The sequence below is a fragment of the Euleptes europaea genome, chromosome 1 (assembly GCF_029931775.1).
Source record: "Euleptes europaea isolate rEulEur1 chromosome 1, rEulEur1.hap1, whole genome shotgun sequence".
Lineage (NCBI taxonomy): Eukaryota > Metazoa > Chordata > Lepidosauria > Squamata > Sphaerodactylidae > Euleptes > Euleptes europaea.
The window spans coordinates 118,074,485-118,092,763 of NC_079312.1; the positions used below are offsets into that span (position 1 = coordinate 118,074,485).

At 43.0% G+C, this 18,279-nt stretch overlaps 1 protein-coding gene across 2 annotated transcripts; it reads left to right on the plus strand.

Annotated features, from left to right (window-relative positions):
- The first annotated feature begins 346 nt into the window (after window positions 1–346).
- On the plus strand, window positions 347–16,848 carry NDEL1 (nudE neurodevelopment protein 1 like 1). Of its 2 annotated transcripts, XM_056853907.1 has the most exons (9): window positions 347–476; window positions 3,401–3,554; window positions 6,187–6,335; window positions 7,868–8,004; window positions 8,471–8,644; window positions 9,739–9,830; window positions 10,699–10,850; window positions 12,655–12,784; window positions 16,485–16,848. In XM_056853907.1, exons 1-8 carry the CDS (start codon window positions 391–393, stop codon window positions 12,749–12,751), a joined length of 1,041 nt encoding a protein of 346 aa, XP_056709885.1. In that variant the 5' UTR covers window positions 347–390; the 3' UTR covers window positions 12,752–12,784; window positions 16,485–16,848. The 2 variants fall into 2 exon arrangements, with proteins under 2 accessions (XP_056709885.1, XP_056709893.1); XM_056853915.1 differs by lacking the exon at window positions 12,655–12,784.
- Window positions 16,849–18,279: the final 1,431 nt, after the last annotated feature.

An 18,279-nucleotide genomic window follows, 5' to 3' on the forward strand; every position in this document is an offset into this window, starting at 1 on the left:
GCCTTTGGCTGGAAATCTTCAGTAATGTAGAAAGTGTTGATCATCAGTTTGCATATCCCTTAGCCAGATTTGTCTTGTATCTTTAACTCTTCTGTGTGTTCTGGAATTAAGTCTGGCTTTTCAAAACAGTGAAAGCAGATAAGCCTCAAATAAAATGAAGTATCTTCTTAAGATTTTTGAGGCCTGGTTCTAAATTAGGACTGAAATCCTTGTCTTGCTGCTTTTTCATTGCCAATTAGAACATGTCAGTGTATATCAGCTCTTCTGGTGATGGAAGTAGAAGGGGAGGTGTATATCTGCTCGCCTTATACATGAGTTTAACTTCGGAAAGCTGCTGTGTGTTTTGTGGCCTTGCTTATTTTATGATGTATTTTGCAGGTTTCCCTGATCATGGACTGTGGAGAAATGCGTGAGTTTTCAAGTCTAGAGGAAGAAACGGCATACTGGAAGGAGCTTTCTTTGAAGTATAAGCAAAGGTATGGCAGCTCAGTTTTGTAGTGACATGTTATACGGTTCTCTTTGATAGGGGTTAATGCATTGGAATTGCTCTCTTTGTGATAATCTTTAAAATCCTGTCCCAGAAGCAAGAATTCTGCAGTTGGGAGCTACATGCCTCTAGGTTAGCTGTGAGCTCCATGCTCTGGGATGCAGGAACTGAATCTTTGTCCAGGACTGGCCTTGCATTGTTAGAAATCTACTTTTATAAACAATGGGGCCCTTTATTGTCTCAAGAATGCTGCTGCTTGCTGTCCTTGGCAGATTCAGTCTCAAGCCTCATTGATGGATTAATACTGTATCTACTTTACTTTGGAGTGCCTCTTCAAAGTTTGGGTTAAACTGAAGTTTACATTAAATGTAGAGCTGGCTGATTTGGATAAGGTCATTCCTAGCTCATGAATTGTAGGAGTTTCTGACTTGATGTGGCTTATCAGTGATTAAATTGCCATCTCAGCCCCACCCCCTTTTTATTCTGTGAGCGCAGCCCAGTAAATGCATGATCCAAATTAATTCAGTCTGCTGCTTGAATGCTGAATATGCCCAAAGTGGAGTGAAAGACAAAGGCAGCTGTTATATGTCACCAGAAAGCACACCCCCTTAGAGACCAGATAGTAGCTTCATTGTCCTGACTTGTAGTGTTCCTTTTGTATAGATTCTGTGCTGCACTTTGCCAGGACAAAGCTATTTAAAAGTAAAAAAGAAGACGAAAGGGGGGGGAAGGTTAATAATAAACGAAGCGTGCTTTGTGGGTTTTTTAGCCGCTTAATATATTTCAGGGGCTGTAAATAAATATTTGAACCACTCATATCAAAGTAGTTAATATATTGTGAGGTACGAGTGTTCAAAGCCCAGCCACTCTTTCTCCTGGGGGCTGAACATGTGTATAGATGGGTCATTTGTGAATAAAACCTCTTGTGGTTTTCCCCCCTTCAAAATCTTAATAGCAGTGAGGGGGAGGGGATTTGGAAGCAGGGGAATGGTGTATAATTACTTTCTTAGTTAATATCTCCTCTTTCCCCTGGAGCTGCTGTTCTTTTGGAAGGAAAATACATAGGAATTACCATGCTGTGCCCAAAAATCTGAAATGGAGACCCATGTGGTTGTTATTAATACTTTTCTAAAAATTCGGAGATCTGTGCATTGATAACCCTCTGTAGATATGAATGATGAAAAATATTGAGATCAAAAGTCTGACTTCAGGTGCCCAAGAGCTTGGCCGCACGCCATAGAATGTTTGAATTTCCTTTTGAATGATGGTCCCTTATGCCATATCAGACAGTGAGTGCTGCTTGAAACACCCCACATTATCAAAAGGAAATTGTCATATGGTGGAGTGGATCCTTGCGGTAAGAATGAACAATCTAGGAAACTCTACATCTCCTGGTTACTTCAATTCATGGAATTGTACCTGAATTTTCTTGATTAGTGTGGCATGACCATTTGTAATCTACTTATTTTAAAATTTATGCTCTGCCAGTAGGGTTCCAGGGAGCCCCTAAGCAGATTGACATATTATAACACAACAGTTAAATTGGTTTTAAAAATATAAACTACAGATTGGCAGCCGCATAAAAAATTTCAGAGAACATCCAAAAATATACTTGCTTATTAATCAACAGAGCCTATCTTTCCCTCACTGACAGATTTATCAGTCTTAGCCAAACTGGCCTCTTTATTGAGGGTGTCACTACAGAAAAGCTTCTGTTTCTTGATATCCTGGTACTCTGGGGAGGGTCATCTCGGATGACTTCAGGAGGATTCACACAGAAGGGCATATCCTTAAGACCAACTCAGCAGAGGCCATGTAAGACTTCAATGGTTAAGATCAGCACACTTTAAATTGTGCTTGGAAACAAACTGGGGTCCAGTTTGCATCTCGTATCCATATTGTTATATTTCCCTCCAAATTGCACATCTACCACTTCTGAAGAGCAAGCTCATCAAGAATCAAGGATCTGTTAACTGTCAGATCAGCTCCCTCCCCGTCAACCATCTGCTGTGTTGATTAAAGCTTCGGCTAGTCTCCCCCTAGGGCTGGGAGATAATTCCATGTAGGTTAGATCCCTCTTTTTCACCCTTACCAAGTCCCTCCTTGAACCTAAGCCTATTTATGACATACACTGTCACATGGTATGGTTGAAAAGTAGAAATAGTTATTATTATTATTAGCTTCATTTATAGTCTCCCTTTCTCATTGGGACTCAAGGTGGATTTACAAATATAAGATCTATTTAGTCAGTCAGCAAGCAAATTACAAAGTTTGATTAAAAAACAACAACACTTGAAACCAATGGCAAAGTTTCCCAGTAAAACAGAGTAATGCAGTGCGGTTGGACTGATTACAGGTATGAGGAAGACTGTTCAGTCAGTCAGCAAGTGGAGTACAACATATGTAAAAAGTTAAGTAACATCACTCCCCAAATATCTAGAAAACCAATCTCAGCAATTTTAGGTAGATGTTAATGGCAGAGGGGACAAGGTGGATTCTTGAGGCACACTTGGTACAGAATAGCTGTCTCCCCGGCACCATGTTAGGAGGGCTGCCTGACAGGAATTGAACCACTGTAGTGTAGTGCTTACATCTCTTAGCCCTATCTGGTGACTAAGTAAGTTATTGTGATAAATGGTATCAAAACCAGTTGAGAGGTTCATAACGTAGGGTCATACATGCTTGGAAAAATTCTATATTGACCTTTTACAGGAGATATATCTAAGATAATGCACAACAATCACATCAGCATGCTTTTACAGGGGAGAGCTCTGATACTACATTCTCATGATAACCTACATTTAATTGACTCAGCAATAAATGCTTTCAGACTGTAGAACGGTGGGGGGATGGCCATGGATTAAGGTGACAAGGTAGGAACTCGGCTGGTCTGTAGTAACATCCCTCCTATAGTTTCCAGGAGGCACGTGAAGAGCTGGCTGAATTCCAGGAGGGCAGCAGAGAACTGGAAGCAGAGTTGGAAGCCCAGCTGGTGCAAGCGGAACAGAGAAACCGGGACTTGCAAGCAGACAACCAAAGACTGAAGCAGGAAGTGGAAACTTTAAAGGTAATGGTGCTGGTGACAGTAGATATGTAGTGTAGGGGTGTGCACACACAAAAATAATTTTGAATATTTTTTTAGATTTGGGTACATTAGAGCCGAAAACGTTTGTGATTCCCGAAAAATTCCAAATCCCCATACCAATATGGGTTTTTTCCAGCTTTTTTCGGGAATCCTGAAAAATGTGGCTCCATTATAGTCTATGGAGAATCTTTTCAGGGCTCTGGGGTCTTTTTTTAAAGGTAGAGGCACCAAATTTTCATCATAACTGCTGATGACTCTCCTTAAAAGAACCCCCAAGTTTGGTAAAGATTGAGTCGGGGTCCAATTTTATTGGCCCATTCTGTTGCCATTTAAAGGTGCTAGTAAGCTCAGCTCATGGATTACGTAGTACAGTACCTGTTTTGGTGCTGTATGACTTCATAGAATGGCATGCCCTCCCACCAACCCAATAGACTGGAGGTACATTGTACCTGAGCATCTATAGCAAGTCTGCAGTGTATCCACAGACTCTCATCTAGTCCAGTTGTTTATCATGGTCTGTTAACCATTGCTTCCATGCCTCTAGTGCAGCTACATGATTCGTCCCAATGCTGTGGTGCTTTTGATAGACACTTTGAGGGTAAATACTCTCAAAGTAGAATTGGATGCCATTTAGATGCACTTCAGATGTCAAACATGTGCTTCTCAAAATTGTATGGGTAGTTCTGGATTGAACTCCTTGATCAATGTTGACAAGATTCTTGGGGTTGTGGAGGGTACTACCTGCAAACTAGGTCTGTGTTCTTAGGAAAAGTTAAGGGCATCTCTTGCCAAAATTACGAATTCCTTCTTTAGGAGCCAGATTATTCTGGCATCTCTTAGCAGTTCTCAGTGGAAGCACAAAGGGTGCAAACCAGTTTTTCCACAAGTGGAAGAAGGGAGGAAGGGGTTCCCTTTGGCCATTTGGGGGGGGGGAGGCTTTGTTTGGAACCATGAATCCTGCATGGAGAAAAGCCATGTGTAACGGGGTATTATTAAGGAAGGAAATCACCTGGGATAGAGCAAAAATGCTGGCTGGATCAAACAGAAGACTAATTTATCACTTCTCATCAGAATGTTTTGCTGTATGGCATAAAAATAAACGTGCATGAAGTTCTTGTCATTGCTTGTTAAAATGTTCAGTGGTGGCTTCCTTTCTATAGTGCCTTCAGTATTAAATTAATGGCACCTTTTAAGGTGCTAATGGAATTATGAGAAATGGGGGAGAAGTTAGACTAGGGTTAGAAGTTAGCTTTTTGTTGTGATGATAGCCAGCATTCCCCCTGTATTTATATACTACAATGCTTCTGTAAATTTTAATAAAATTACAAGAAACTGAAGAGATTTGGATTAGGTTTTGTGGTTGTAATTATTAGAAAATTTGGTCATTAAAGTACAAAATCCTGAAGGAGTAAGTTTTTGGGCTAGGTTTTAAAGCCAAAGAAAATTAGTGAAGTCCTGCATTAGCTGGTCAGGTAAAGAGTCCCGAGTGTTACGAAGAGCCTTATTAGTGTGAAAATGGGTTGGAGTTGTTGCCAGGAGTGCTTTCTTCTATCATGTCTTACTTGGAGCCTGTCCATCTTAGAGTCAGCTGACCTAGTTACCTTTATCCATGCTTTTATCACCTGTAGACTGGAGACACTTCAATGCACTGTATATTGGGCTATGCTTAAAGACAACACAGAAGCTTCAATTAGCACAGAATGTTCATTTTTTGCCAAGATCTAGAACATAAAATATCAATTTGGAAGTAGTTTCACTGGCTTCTGACTTGCTTCCACATTCAATTCAACATGCATATCTGAAGGACCGTCTTTTCCTATATCACCCTCTAGGTCAGCTGCACTCCTGACAGTAGTTTCTCTTTTCAGTCCTCACACTGAGGGTGACGTACTCTTCCTTGGCCCATTCCCAGACCCTTTCTTCTGTTGCCCCTGTGTTGTGGAAAGGACTGGCAGAGGCACCAACATAACTGGTCTCTCTTAAGACTTGTAAGGCTGTTCTTTGTCAGCTGATGTTTTAATAAAGAGGATGTTTTCTAATACTGGAATATATTATATTTTGCTGGCAGTTGATTAATGTAATCTTGGTTTCCTTGGAGAGCTATATAACTGGAAATTCTGTACCCAGACAGGGATGGGGAGGGAGGGAGCCCAAATGCGCCTCTGAGGTCATTTTTTACACTGCCTTGGGCTATGTAGGAAAACAACTGCTACCATTAGCAGCTGATAACCAGAAGATGGAACCCAAATAATTTGATAATTATATGTGATGTGGGCTTGGGTGTAGTGTCTATCGCATCACTTAAGTCTAGACCTTATAATATGTTTCTCTTATCTGAGAGTTTTTTTTGTACTTACCCCTCCCAAAGGTTGTTTGAATTTGCAGTTCATAAATGTAGCAGAGAAGCAGTCTGCTACCTTTTCCCCCTTAAAAAACTGAGTCACGCTGGGTGCTATTTTGCCTGTCTTTATGTTATAGTTTAGGTACCTACTTAATGTACCTGCATGTATAACTGTTCATTTGGCTGAAGTGGTGTAGGGGAAGGCAGGAATATCTTTAAACTGCTTGATCTGGTTTCATAGGGACTATTTTCATTGAACTGTTGTGCTTTCAGGAGAAGCTTGAGCACCAGTATGCACAGAGCTACAAGCAAGTGTCCTTGTTGGAGGATGACCTGAGTCAGACACGGGCAATTAAAGACCAGTTGCATAAATACGTGAGAGAACTAGAGCAAGCTAATGATGACCTTGAGCGCGCCAAGAGGTAATGGTCTTAATGTTGGTGGTAGCTGGGAAATCTGTTTTCTGCCTGAGGCAGATGCTTCCGTAAATGCTGTATTAGTACTCTGCTGGTGTTTCTGGCAGTTTCGAAAACACTCTGTATGCTACAAACAGCAAACAGTATTCACTTGGTTACCTCACAGCTCAGCAGGAAATATAAATAAATTTTGTTGGTGTTTCCACAAACTCAACCCATATTAAAGAAAATGTGGTTCTTCCTGGGAGGGAAAGATCTTGCCTCTGTGGTGCATGCCCTGGGAACAGCTATATTAGACTATTGTAGTGCAATCTTTATAATGCTGCCCTTGAAGACTGTTCATGAGCTACAAGTTGGTACAGAATGCTGTGGCCAGAGCATTGACTGGGGTGGGTCGGAGGGACAATATCACTCCAGTCCTGTTCCATCTACACTGGTTCCCAATTTGCTTCTGTGTCCAATCAAAGTGCTGGTATTGACTTCTAATGCCCTATATGGCTTGGGGCCAGCATCTTTAAGGCCTGCTTAATCCCATATGAACCTACCTGACCACTGCTATAGTTTTCAGAGGAGTTGCTTTGGGTGACCTACCATATGAAGCTAAAGGGGTGACAACCCAAGAAAGGGTCTTCTCGGTTGTGGTGCCAAAATTTTGGAACCCCTTCCCCTGTAAGATTTGTCTGTCTCTAACATTGTTTTTCACCAGTGGGTGCAGACTCTTGTTTTGGCATTCCTTTACAAAATCTTATTAGCCCTCCTCCCACTTTCTGTGCCTGTATTTATTTTATTTAGTATTAAATATTATTATATGTATTTGTATTTTAAATGCTATTTTAATGATAGGAATGTTTGCTGCCTTGGGGAACCTGAATTGGGTGGAAAGGTGGCCTAGAAATGTTTTAAATAATAAAAATAAAACAAAAAAAAATGATTTCCCCATTGGCTCAGTCCCAGTTTGCATTCCTCAGTAAACAGAACTTGGCCTCCCTTTGAGTTTGTAGTATTGTCTGTGGCCAGTGTTGGACTGATTTCTCCCTGGGACTAGTCTGCAGAATGTGCTGTGGGAAAGTAATTGACCATTTTTGCTCTTGTAGAGCCCACAGGGATAAGGTAACGTCTAAATGAAGCAGCCTGCTTTGGCACATCTCTTCTAGATAGGAGTGTCTCAAACATTTTTAGAAAGTCCTGCTGTCAGGCTTAGGGAATACTTGCCAAATATGTGCAAAAATGCATCGCTATGTATGTTTGATTTGACGCCTTGAGAAGTAGGTCTGGCTATTTACTTAGAGGGAATTGTTGATTTGAGCAGGAGGCTTAACTGCATGTTTAACTTTGGCCCCATGTGAATTCATGTGTATTTCTAGAATAAAGTTAAGCTATTCCTTAGATTTTGAATTTGCTTATCGGATTGGTTTTCTCAACTTGCTTCTGAGGTATCTTCTCAAACATACCATTTCATTGTCAAGTAGTTGCTCTGCTCCTTTCCCCACTTCTAAATGCATACTGAAGATTTATATCTTCTGGATGTTTGTCTCTAGGGCTACAATTGTTTCCTTGGAAGACTTCGAACAAAGGCTGAATCAGGCCATTGAGAGAAATGCCTTTTTGGAAAGTGAGCTGGATGACAAAGAATCTTTGCTAGTTTCTGTACAAAGGCTGAAGGATGAAGCAAGAGGTACTGTTTGATTTACAGGTGCTTGCTAGTTTAAGAAAGTTGGAATCTAGCATTAACCTTTAACACGGTGCAGATCCCTCCTCATGTTCTCCTGTATGAATATGTTCCTTTGGCGTTCTTGACATAAGTTCTGCAGCTAATGGCCAGATGCATCCCTGTTGTTCTAGCAAGGACACAACACTTCTTAAAACAAACTGATGTACCATCAAATACAGTTACTAATGCCTCTGTTCTGTATAGACGCACATATGATTACTTATTGTTGACTTGAATCTCTAAAGCAAATGAAGCCTGCCCAGGGTTTGACATCAAGGCATGCAGCTTCTGCCTGTGTGAGTTTCATATTGCTCTGGGATTTGATTTGGCACGTGTTCAGGGGAGAATTATGGAGAGTGTTCTGGTTGGTGGATGTTTCTGTTTTCGATGTCAAGGGATAAGTCTGCAAAATTTTCTTCAAATCCTACAGATTTAAGGCAAGAACTCGCAGTGAGGGAAAGGCAGCAGGAAGTAACCCGAAAGTCAGCCCCAAGTTCTCCAACTTTAGACTGTGAGAAGATGGATTCAGCTGTCCAGGCCTCTCTATCTCTGCCAGCAACACCTGTTGGGAAAGGCTGTGAGAACAGCTTTCCTTCACCAAAAGGTAGACTAAACAAACATGTGTGCTGTGAAGGTTGTGAAGGAGTTTAAGTACTCTTAGACCCTAGGTGTGTATTGCAGTCAAAAAGCTCTTGCATAGTTTCAGCTTTAGTACTCTTGAAATATTGGCCCAGAGAAGGACTTGAAGGAAACTTTTGAGGAAATACATGCTGCTTTGTGCATTGTGTGACTTACTTAAATTTTGTCTCTGTTACTCTTTTTACAAAGTCTTACCCCATATAATAGCAGCGTTGAGATTGGGAGTATGGGAGAAAAACGTTCAGGGAACCGAAGGTATTGGGTTTGGCTTATGGCTATGTCTACTCACATAGTCTGATGCTGATGTTGGAAGACAGCTTAGCATAGCCTTTCTCTTGGGTTGTACAGGCAGATATGTTATTGCAGATGCCCTAATGGCTTTTATCTAGAAGGTGATTAGATGACTCATTATTATGAAGAGAAGCTGGATCTGCTGCCATGCTCAGAAGTGCATTGCTGCCATCTTCCAAATTCAGTTGGAGGACAGCTATCCTAGATACTTTGTATGGCAGCCGTCCCTTGGGGCATGGGGGAGTCTTGGAGTGGGAGTAGTCTCCATTTCTATTCTTCTGGAGTTAGTTGCTTGTGAATGCTGAGATATTTACATATATAAAAAGTGTATGGGTTGGAGGCAGTGCAAGGATCACAGATTTTCTTCGCTGCCCCCAGAAATCTTTTCTGACCCCTAGAAAGTTTATTCCCATGGCCACAGGACCTGTGTGGCCCAACAGTTTCATTTGTTTTTAGGCTGCAGCAAGGAGGGAGAATGGGTCAAAATTGCCCTTCCTGCCTCTTCTGTCAGCAGAGCTCCATTAACAGACCAAGAGGCATTTTTGACCCCTTCCCTCTCCCTACTGCAGCCTCCCAATCCACAAGGCTATTAGTTCACATGACGTCTGCCACTCTGGGGTTAAACTTTCCTGGGTTCAGAAAGGACTGCTGTGGGCAGGAAAAGAACGGGAAAGATCTGCAACTGTCAGAACCTTCCATTGATGGGTCACTGAGTCCAACCCACTGTGACTTATCCTGCTTCTACCCCACCCTGGTTTTGTTTTGCAGCTATTCCCAATGGATTTGGTACCAGTCCTCTCACTCCATCTGCCAGAATATCTGCACTCAACATTGTGGGTGATCTCCTAAGAAAAGTGGGGGTAAGAACCATTCAGAGTTCAGGTTTGGATGTGTTGAAATATGGCCTAGTGCGCTCCCTAAATGCTATCACATGATTGGACTTTCTTAGTATGAGCTGGAAACTTAAATGTTTACAGTTATATCAGATGAGAGCCAACAGCAGATGGTATGTTTCAGTGGTATAAGTGTAACAGACCTAAATAGCCCTGAGAAATGAAGATGTATGAGCAGAATTTATGCAACTTTTTGCATCAAAAAATATTTGTGGGGACTACAAGAGGCTGCGTGAACTTGGTTATTGGGACTGTTGTCTCCAGTATGTATTAAAGAGGCTTGGCGTAGTATAGATGTGCTGCTTTGTTAGCAGTCCTGTGAACTGATGTGGGAGGGTTGCTTTTGCATTCATTTCCTGCTTGTGGGTTCCTGGAGACCTCTGGTTGGTGATTGAGAAATGGGATAGTGGACTAAATATACTTTTGGTTTGATCCGGCAGGGCTTTTCTTTTCCTTATGTTTTTAACAAATACCTCCAGGGCTGCTGTTCTGCAAGCTGCTCCCAATTTTTTCAAACTGTTTGCTGAAGGGGTACAAAGAGCTGCTTCAGCTACTGCTCTACAAAATTTAAGGGGTAGTGAGAAGGATTGGCTGTAGTTTCTGAAAGTTCTGTATTACACAGTCTGATTTATCCAGTCATTTGGAAAACTAACTTTCCCTCAATGGCCTACCATGATATTTTTCAGTTCTTTTTAAGAATATAGTGTGAATGTTGGCCAATCTGGCCCTGATACTTTACTTAGGCTTTTATCAGGTTGACTCTTCTAATGCTATTCTGTCTTCTTTACTCTTCACGAAGACTAATTAATAAATATGTTTTTCACTCCTTTCTCAGGCCTTGGAATCCAAACTAGCTGCTTGCAGAAACTTTGCAAAAGACCAGGCGTCACGGAAATCATACGTTTCAGGGAATATAAACAGCAGCATGATCAACAGCAATGGCATGAAGTTCTGTCATTCAGGACATACAACATTCTATGACAAAGCGTAAGTTTAGGTTGACCTTGAGATTTCTAAGAGGTGGAATACAGAATTGCACTCTTAACAGGCAGAAACGCTCCATGTTTGTCCAAAGGCATCTTACTCTGTGTATGTAGACTCTGTCTACGGAGGCGCTCTTCCTGCAGGAAACATTAAAAGCTTGTGTCTCTGAGGATGGCAACCTGAGCTGTTGTCGGAAACCAGAACAAATAGTACTGAGTCCTTTTGTACTCTCTGCAGTGTTCTGCTAAACTGGGGAGAGTGTTGATGGCAAATATGGTCTCATTCCTCAAAGTAAGCAGTATATCGAGCAGTCACAATTGCTAGGCCTGGACTGCAGCTTTTCATGTCACCATCCCCACCCCAAGATTAAAGTGGGACTGACCTATTCAGAGAGGGACAACATATCTCTTCAGCTGTCATTGTTCAAACCCACAGAGTATCCATTTCTCTCCCCCTTGAACATCCCATGGAATAGGCTGGGGGATCGCAGGTGCTATTTTCTGGGTATGTAAGGTTCTGTAAGTGGAGTTGGTCCAGTCAGCCATGTTCCTTGTCTTCCCTGCCCTTTGGCCCCAAACCTAGTGAAAACAGGCACAGACAAATGAAGTGTATCTTGCATAGCGCAAATAAGTCTTGAGTCCTTCAGGGCAACCTTGTGTAGAAGCTCTGCTGACTAGCTTTGTGCCAGGTTGAATAGTGTTTTCTGTATAGCTTGCAGACCAAGCTTGTGTCTACAGGATTTGCACATGGATTGGAAATGGCTTGCAGACCTACAGTCCCATGTGGGGGTTGCACTTGGTGTTCGATGTGCAGCCTAGCACTACAGCAGTGAAATACCAATTGAACTGCTGCTTGTAGTTCATGATCTTAAATCCTATGACGAGCTTCTTAAGACCCGCGCTTGCTATTTTGAGCCATGCTGTGAACAATAAGCAGATTGCAGCAAGGGAAGGGTCACTCTTGATTAGTCAGATTCCTGTTCCGTCTGCATCCTTGGCTGCTTTGTGTTGTGTAAGGTGTAACTGACCCACAAGAAGCATTCAAGGCTTGTGTGCATTTTGTGTTACCCTCTCTGTTCTCCATTGTGTGTAAGCTCATCTTACACTGGCCCAGTTTTTCACCTTGTTTACAACATCCGAACTTCTCCTTGAAATCTCTCCCCAAGGCACTTTTTTTCACCAAAGCATTTCCTGAACCAGTATGGTGCGCTTAGCCTGTATTTCTACAACCACTAGACTTCTTTCTATTATTCATTTTTCTGTCTCTGGATGCCAGCTTCTGTCCTATTTAATGTAGATGAGACCTCTGCATTGTGCACAGTAGCAACACACAAGGTAAAATAAAAAGCAGTAATGGTTAGGTGGCCTCTGTGCCTATCTTTTAAAAATATTGTCTAAAGGTAGAAGTAGAGTTATCGAGGGAACCGCACCTGCTTTCAGTATATACCATAAAAACAGGCACACAGATCCTTGGGCATCAGGGACTAGAGGTATCCAAACAACCCAGAAGTGGGCAGGTAACATCAGTGGGCACTTTCCCCAAATCGTTTCTGCTCTTGGCCCTGATGCTCTGTGGCTCTTGCATAATGTTCCTCTTCCTTTGCCTGCTGCTTTTCCTCTCCTTTCCCCCTATTCTATCAAACTATGAACTATTTCCATAGAGTTGGGCCTCCGCTGGCTTATTGTGTTTGGCTGCCATTTTCCCCATTCTAATGATTCTGGCTGGGGCTGAGCTATAGCTTACTGTGGCACAGAAAGTGAGTTCAGGCATGCCCTTTTCCTCTTCCCCTCTTTTTTTCTCTCTCTAGCCCCTGTACTCTTCTCCCTGCCCCCACTTGTCGCTGGATCCTGAATCAGCCACGTATGCTTGTGGACCCGACCCAGTCTGCTGCTGCTGCCTTATGAAAAACCTGTGGTTGGGTGGTGGGACTGACTGAGGTAACTCGTTCATTGCTGTACTGCTGGCTGTGCTGCTGATGTGCTTAGTTGCTTTGTCTGCACAATTTTGCTGTCTAAGGTGTGGGAGAACTGGGTGACCCACCAGATCAGTGTGGTTGGAAGGGTACTGTGCTGCTGCTGAGAGTCACAGGAAAACCTGTTTAATGTTATGTCCCATGTACATGAGACTTGAGAGCCAGTGTGGTGTAGTGGTTAAGAGCGGTGGACTCTAATCTGGAAAACCGGGTTTGATTCCCCACTCCTCCACATGAGTAGCTGACTCTTAATCTGGTGAACCGGGTTTGTTTCCCCACTCCTACACAGGAAGCCTGCTGGGTGACCTTGGCCTAGTCCCAGTTCTCTCAGAACTCTCTCGGCCCCACCTACCGCACAAGGTGTCTGTTGTGGGGAGAGGAAGGGAAGGCGATTGTAAACCGGTTTGATTCTCCTTAAACGGTAGAGAAAATCAGCATATAAAAACCAATTCTTCTTCTTCTACTATTACTAAAGCCAGCATCATTTGTAGTTGTTAATGCTAGGAGAGTTTAAGGGGAAATGAAGACTTAGACCAGATCTGAGAGAGAGCTTGTTCACAAAAGTGATTTCCTTCAAGGTAGAGAATTTCACGTCTTGTAGATTGACAAGGAAGAAATTACTTTGTGTGAAGTTCTTTCCGAGCTCTTCTTTAGGCCTCCTTGCCCAGCTGAGTGGGTAACCTTTCTTGTTTTCGCTGTTGTTCAGATCAAGCCAGGAAGCACACGGTTCTGTCACACCATAACAGCAGCATCAGTAGAGCATGCTTTGGCTTCTAGCCCTGGGAGAATTGCTTGGTCTGCTTTGTACCTTCCATTAGCTTATCATTAATGTCCTCTTTTCTTAAATTCTGAACACCAGTATTGTGATAATTTTTATTCTGCTACTGCTAAATATCTGTCTCCTTTAAGCCCTCCAAGGACCTCATTAGCTTTGTTTCTATAAATATATATAGTTTCAGAGAGTAGCCGTGTTGGTTGGCAGTAGACAGCTAGATTCCAGACCGGTAGTATCTTAGAGACCACAAGATTTTCCGAGAGAGTTGAGAGTCAAAGCTCCCTTCATCGGAAATGTGTATAAAGTGTATGTCTCTACATTCATGTTTATGTGCAGTCATAATCCTATGGGCTGTTGGTGAAACAGGAAATAAAATGCCTTTTGTTTTTAATAAGTTCCCAAAAGATAGTAGTAGGCAAACTGGATTCATTCTAGGTAGCTCAAACCTTGCTGTTGCAGTGCTATCTATTATGTTCAGTAGAGATTTCCCTGTGGGCTTAAGAACTTGTTCTTAAACATCCTCCCAGAATTCACTGGTAGCTCTCAGATTTGTGGCAGCTGAAGATGCTTCTGTTGTTCTTGGTGCATTTACTTGAATTGTTTCCATCTCTTTCTGTTTGGCTAGGTCAGATACTCTGCAGATGTCATGGGTAACTGCATCTGTTTGGCATGATGTTTGGTCAGTGCTTGGAGATGAGTGTTGACTATTGAGGGTGTGGGGGCTGAGATACTAATCTCATGCTGTACTTCAGGTTGACTTTTGTCATGCAACTAGATCAGTCAGTTGGCTTCGCATGACAGATTGTCATACCTGGAGAAGCACTTCTTCTCTCTTGGACTGTCCTCCTCCTTGCATGACTAAGTTATGAATAGAATGAGTGACACACAACTTGAACATGGGTGATGATTCTGCTTTTTAAGTGGGATGAAAATTGCTCCTTGAGGAGTGATGCCCCAGGGGTCCTGGGAGAGGGTTGCCATCCCTAATATTGATGCAGTTCAGATAGGAGAGACTTAAATGGGTTACCTACCCTGGCCAATTCCAAAGGAAACAGCAACCAACGTTATGTATTTCAGCTCCTGGCTGTTACCTAGCACTGTAGCCTGGCAGTTTCCAAAGGGCTTGGTTGCCTCAGGCTGGTTTTGTTTCTGGCTCACTGGTGATCCTGGTCTGTATTCTGTCCACTACCTTCATTTAGCTTGCTCTAGAAACCCCCTGCTTCACAAGCATCCACTAGAGTTGGTGACCTGGGAGCCTCTCTGACTCTCATAGCAACTGGCCAAGACAGGTCATCATATTGATTCTACTCTGTCCAGTTCCTTTGAAAGTTAACAAATCAACAGTCGTAACTGTGGGGCATCTTCTGTCAGCAGTGGGGACAGGAATAGCCTGTAGCCAACATATGACCAGGCATGTGATTAGGAGAATGTGTTGATAACTTGGACTTCACTTCAGCAGCCAGATGGTATCTTCAGTTCCTGGCCGAGCTGAATTCTTAGAGTCAGAAACCAAACACATACTAGGAAAAAAAAAACATCAAGCACAGTTGAGAGACTCCTTTCAGCGCTGTGATACTTGCAGATTTAACCCACAGTAAGATACTTGGGAAGTCACGGAATTCCAGGCCCTGTAGCAACTGAGAGCATGACGGTGATCATGCTGCAAATGCCTGAACCCAGATTCCCGTGCCCAATCTGACATCTGACTCCTCTTTTCAAAAATAGGCCTAGCACATTTGGATAGTAGAAGACAAAATGCCAAGATGTAAGCCAGTTTGTGCTGACCTGGCTCTCAGCACATGATTGTTCTTCACGGATCCCAATCCATTCTCCTGATACATCTGCAGGCTGCTGTTATGTTCTTCACGGATCCTAATCCATTCTCCTGATACATCTGCAGGCTGCTGTTACCCAGTTTTTCTCTTCCCTTTTCCACTCTCACCTGAAAAACCCCATTCCTCAGGAATGGGAAAAAAGGCTGCAAGTATCTAAAGCAAATTCACTTAATCTGGAAGCCATGAATCACTGAGCTTTCTGATTTATGACTTCGTAGTTGCTAAATTGTAGAATCCCCAAGTGTAAACATCCTCGGCACCTCTGGTATTTTGCCACGGACCACTTAGCACAGTGAGAAAAATCTCTCTGTGATCTGTTTAGTCTTAAGAGATCTGTCTTGGCTTTTGTTGTAAGTTGTAGCCTGAGAAGGGGGGTGGTATTGCTCTCCTGTACAGCCTGGCACCTGGGGGGGGGGGGCGCTGTAGCAATTACTACATCAGTTGCCTCTGAATCTGTGCTAAATAGAAAGAAGATCTTACTCAAGATGATGGAAACAGAGGTAAGTTTGGTGTATGCACTTGGGGTTGTGAGCAAGTGCAAAGTAGATCATTGCATGACAACTTCCTACTTCCAGAGGACAACAACAGATTATCAAAATGCCGGATTATATGGTAAGGCTAGAGATGTCTTAAAGGGGCAAACCTGTCTGTTGCAGACTCCTGTGTTTGGGAGATCTCTGGATAAGCAGATTATTCTGTCTCTGTGAGCCAAAGAGCAGAGCCTCCTAAGCTTGAAGCTGTCCTGCTGGTTTGAAGTCTTCAAAGAAGAGGGGACTGTGGGAAGATCTGACACAGCTTCTCTTTGCTATGTAGATTCCAAGAGCTCAGTTATTGGTTTGCAGGCGTATTCTTGGATTCTCCCATCTTGGTTGTGTGCGTTGATAAGCATGTCTGCCTTTAGCTTTGAGTATGGCAGAGGAAACTGCAGTGTTGCATGAGTGGGTAGCCTTTAGGAAATGGATTTCGTTTTTGTATCCTGTGCTAGAATGTAACTGGTGTGTGTGCAACTTTTGCCTGTCTGCTCCTTGGTGACTGACTTCTCATGTTTTCAACAGGGCAGTAAATGGCTTTGACCAAGGCCCACCGCCAGGTCTAGGAGCTTCCAGACCGTCATCAGCACCGGGTATGCTCCCGCTGAGCGTATGAACAGTTGCAAGGCCACATTGTGACTTGAAATTGGTTCTCGAAGGAACAAGGAAAGAGCTGCTTGCGATACTTTTTCCGTTAGTGCCCCCTGCTGGAGTTGAGTGGGTGTTTCGGCACTCAGAAGCTGCCCGGAGAAGATCCTAGCACACATACCACACTCCTTACGTCAATACAGTCTATTTTCTTCTATTTCCATCGTGGACGTTCTTTAACGTGGTCACCGCTGATATCTGACTTACAGGATGTTGGATTCACACTTGCCCAAATCACCTTGTTCTGGTCCCTGCCCCCCCCCCCCCCAATTTTGTAAGTTTGCTAACATGGGTCTGCATTGATGCTGGCTCGTCCCTTAGCAACCCCTCTCCCCCACCTCTTCACACTGCTTTCCTCTTCTCCAAACCTTGCACTTAAAAGCAGCACATGGATCTTTGTGTGCTTTTTTTCTTTCCCAGAATGAGCCTGTTCATGTTAAAAAGCAGTTGGGAAAGGCCTGGACTTCTCGGTTCAGCTAGTGCACATGGGATGCAGTATGAACTCATATTTACAGGATGGCTCTTTCATACTCTCAATGAAAGTGATGTACCCGTGGGGTCCTGGGACCTGACACAACACCCATGCTAAGGCTCTGGGATGTGGGCCATGGAAAACATCTAGGGCGTAGCTGCATCTCCTCTGTGGAGCATGAGAAATGTAGGTGTCCGATTATGTCTCTTTTCACCAAAGCGGATGGTTTTTAAAATGGAGAATTCTCGCCCCAGTTTTTTGCAATTCTTTTCCAGTCAGCTTCATCCCAATCAGCAGGTTTTGCCTATTTTATTTCAAGAAACCAGTGGACTGGTCTTGGTCTAGTTACTGAGAATTGCCTGTGAGCAAGGGAAAGGAGGAGGGAGTCAAAGCCAAGGCAGGCTGGGGGAGGGAGGGGGATTTACCACTCACTGTTTTGGATTTTGTCTGCCCTTTTCCTGTGCGTCCTTTGCTGCATTGACTGTTTACATTTGTTTTACTGTACATAGATTTGTAAACATAATATCTTTGCCTAAGATGTTTGTACATAACTTGGGCTTTGTAGCTTTATTTATTCAGGATCTCTGAGGCATGTTTTCCCCTAGGACAGTGTATCAGATTTCTGTGGTGACTGCCATCCTGTGGTTCGACAAGAGAGATGATCCAAAAATAAAGATCTTTTAATGTGGACACGTTGGCTTTTGCAGAACAGATGTGTCTGCTGTTATTTTGTGCTGATTCCTTGGTGTGTGTTTTTTTTTGGCGGGGAGGGAGCAGGGATTGACACTGGCAATGAGTCTGGTTTACACCAATGAATGAAGTTTCAGCTGTGAGGAAGGAGCTTTTCTTCAGGATTGCTTTGGGTAAGTGTTTGGCTAGTGCTGTAAACCTGTCACATTTTTGAAGGGAAGTTGTGCATGCTTCCCCCCCCCCCATCCGCAATAGGATGATGACCAAAGCTGTTGTTAGAAAACTGCTCCCCCCCGAAGAGCTGTAAGTAGACATACTATAAGGCTGAAAAATAGGTGAAGAAAAAAGTTAGTGTCCCATGTGACTTAGGGAGTTCTTTTCCAATTCCTCTTCCAACTAGGGTGGGGAAGGATACTTTCCAATCCGCTGATGAAAAGAAATCTTTACAGTCAAGTGTTGTTTTGATCACATGAAACTGCCTTATACTGAATCAGACCCGTGGTCCATTCA

Coding starts and splice junctions, on each gene's coding strand:
- NDEL1 (XM_056853907.1), top strand. CDS start 391: ATGGACTGTGGAGAAATGCGTGAGTTTTCAAGTCTAGAGGAAGAAACG. Junction 3,555..6,186: donor AGGAAGTGGAAACTTTAAAG/GTAATGGTGCTG, acceptor TTGTGCTTTCAG/GAGAAGCTTGAGCACCAGTA. Junction 6,336..7,867: donor GACCTTGAGCGCGCCAAGAG/GTAATGGTCTTA, acceptor GTTTGTCTCTAG/GGCTACAATTGTTTCCTTGG.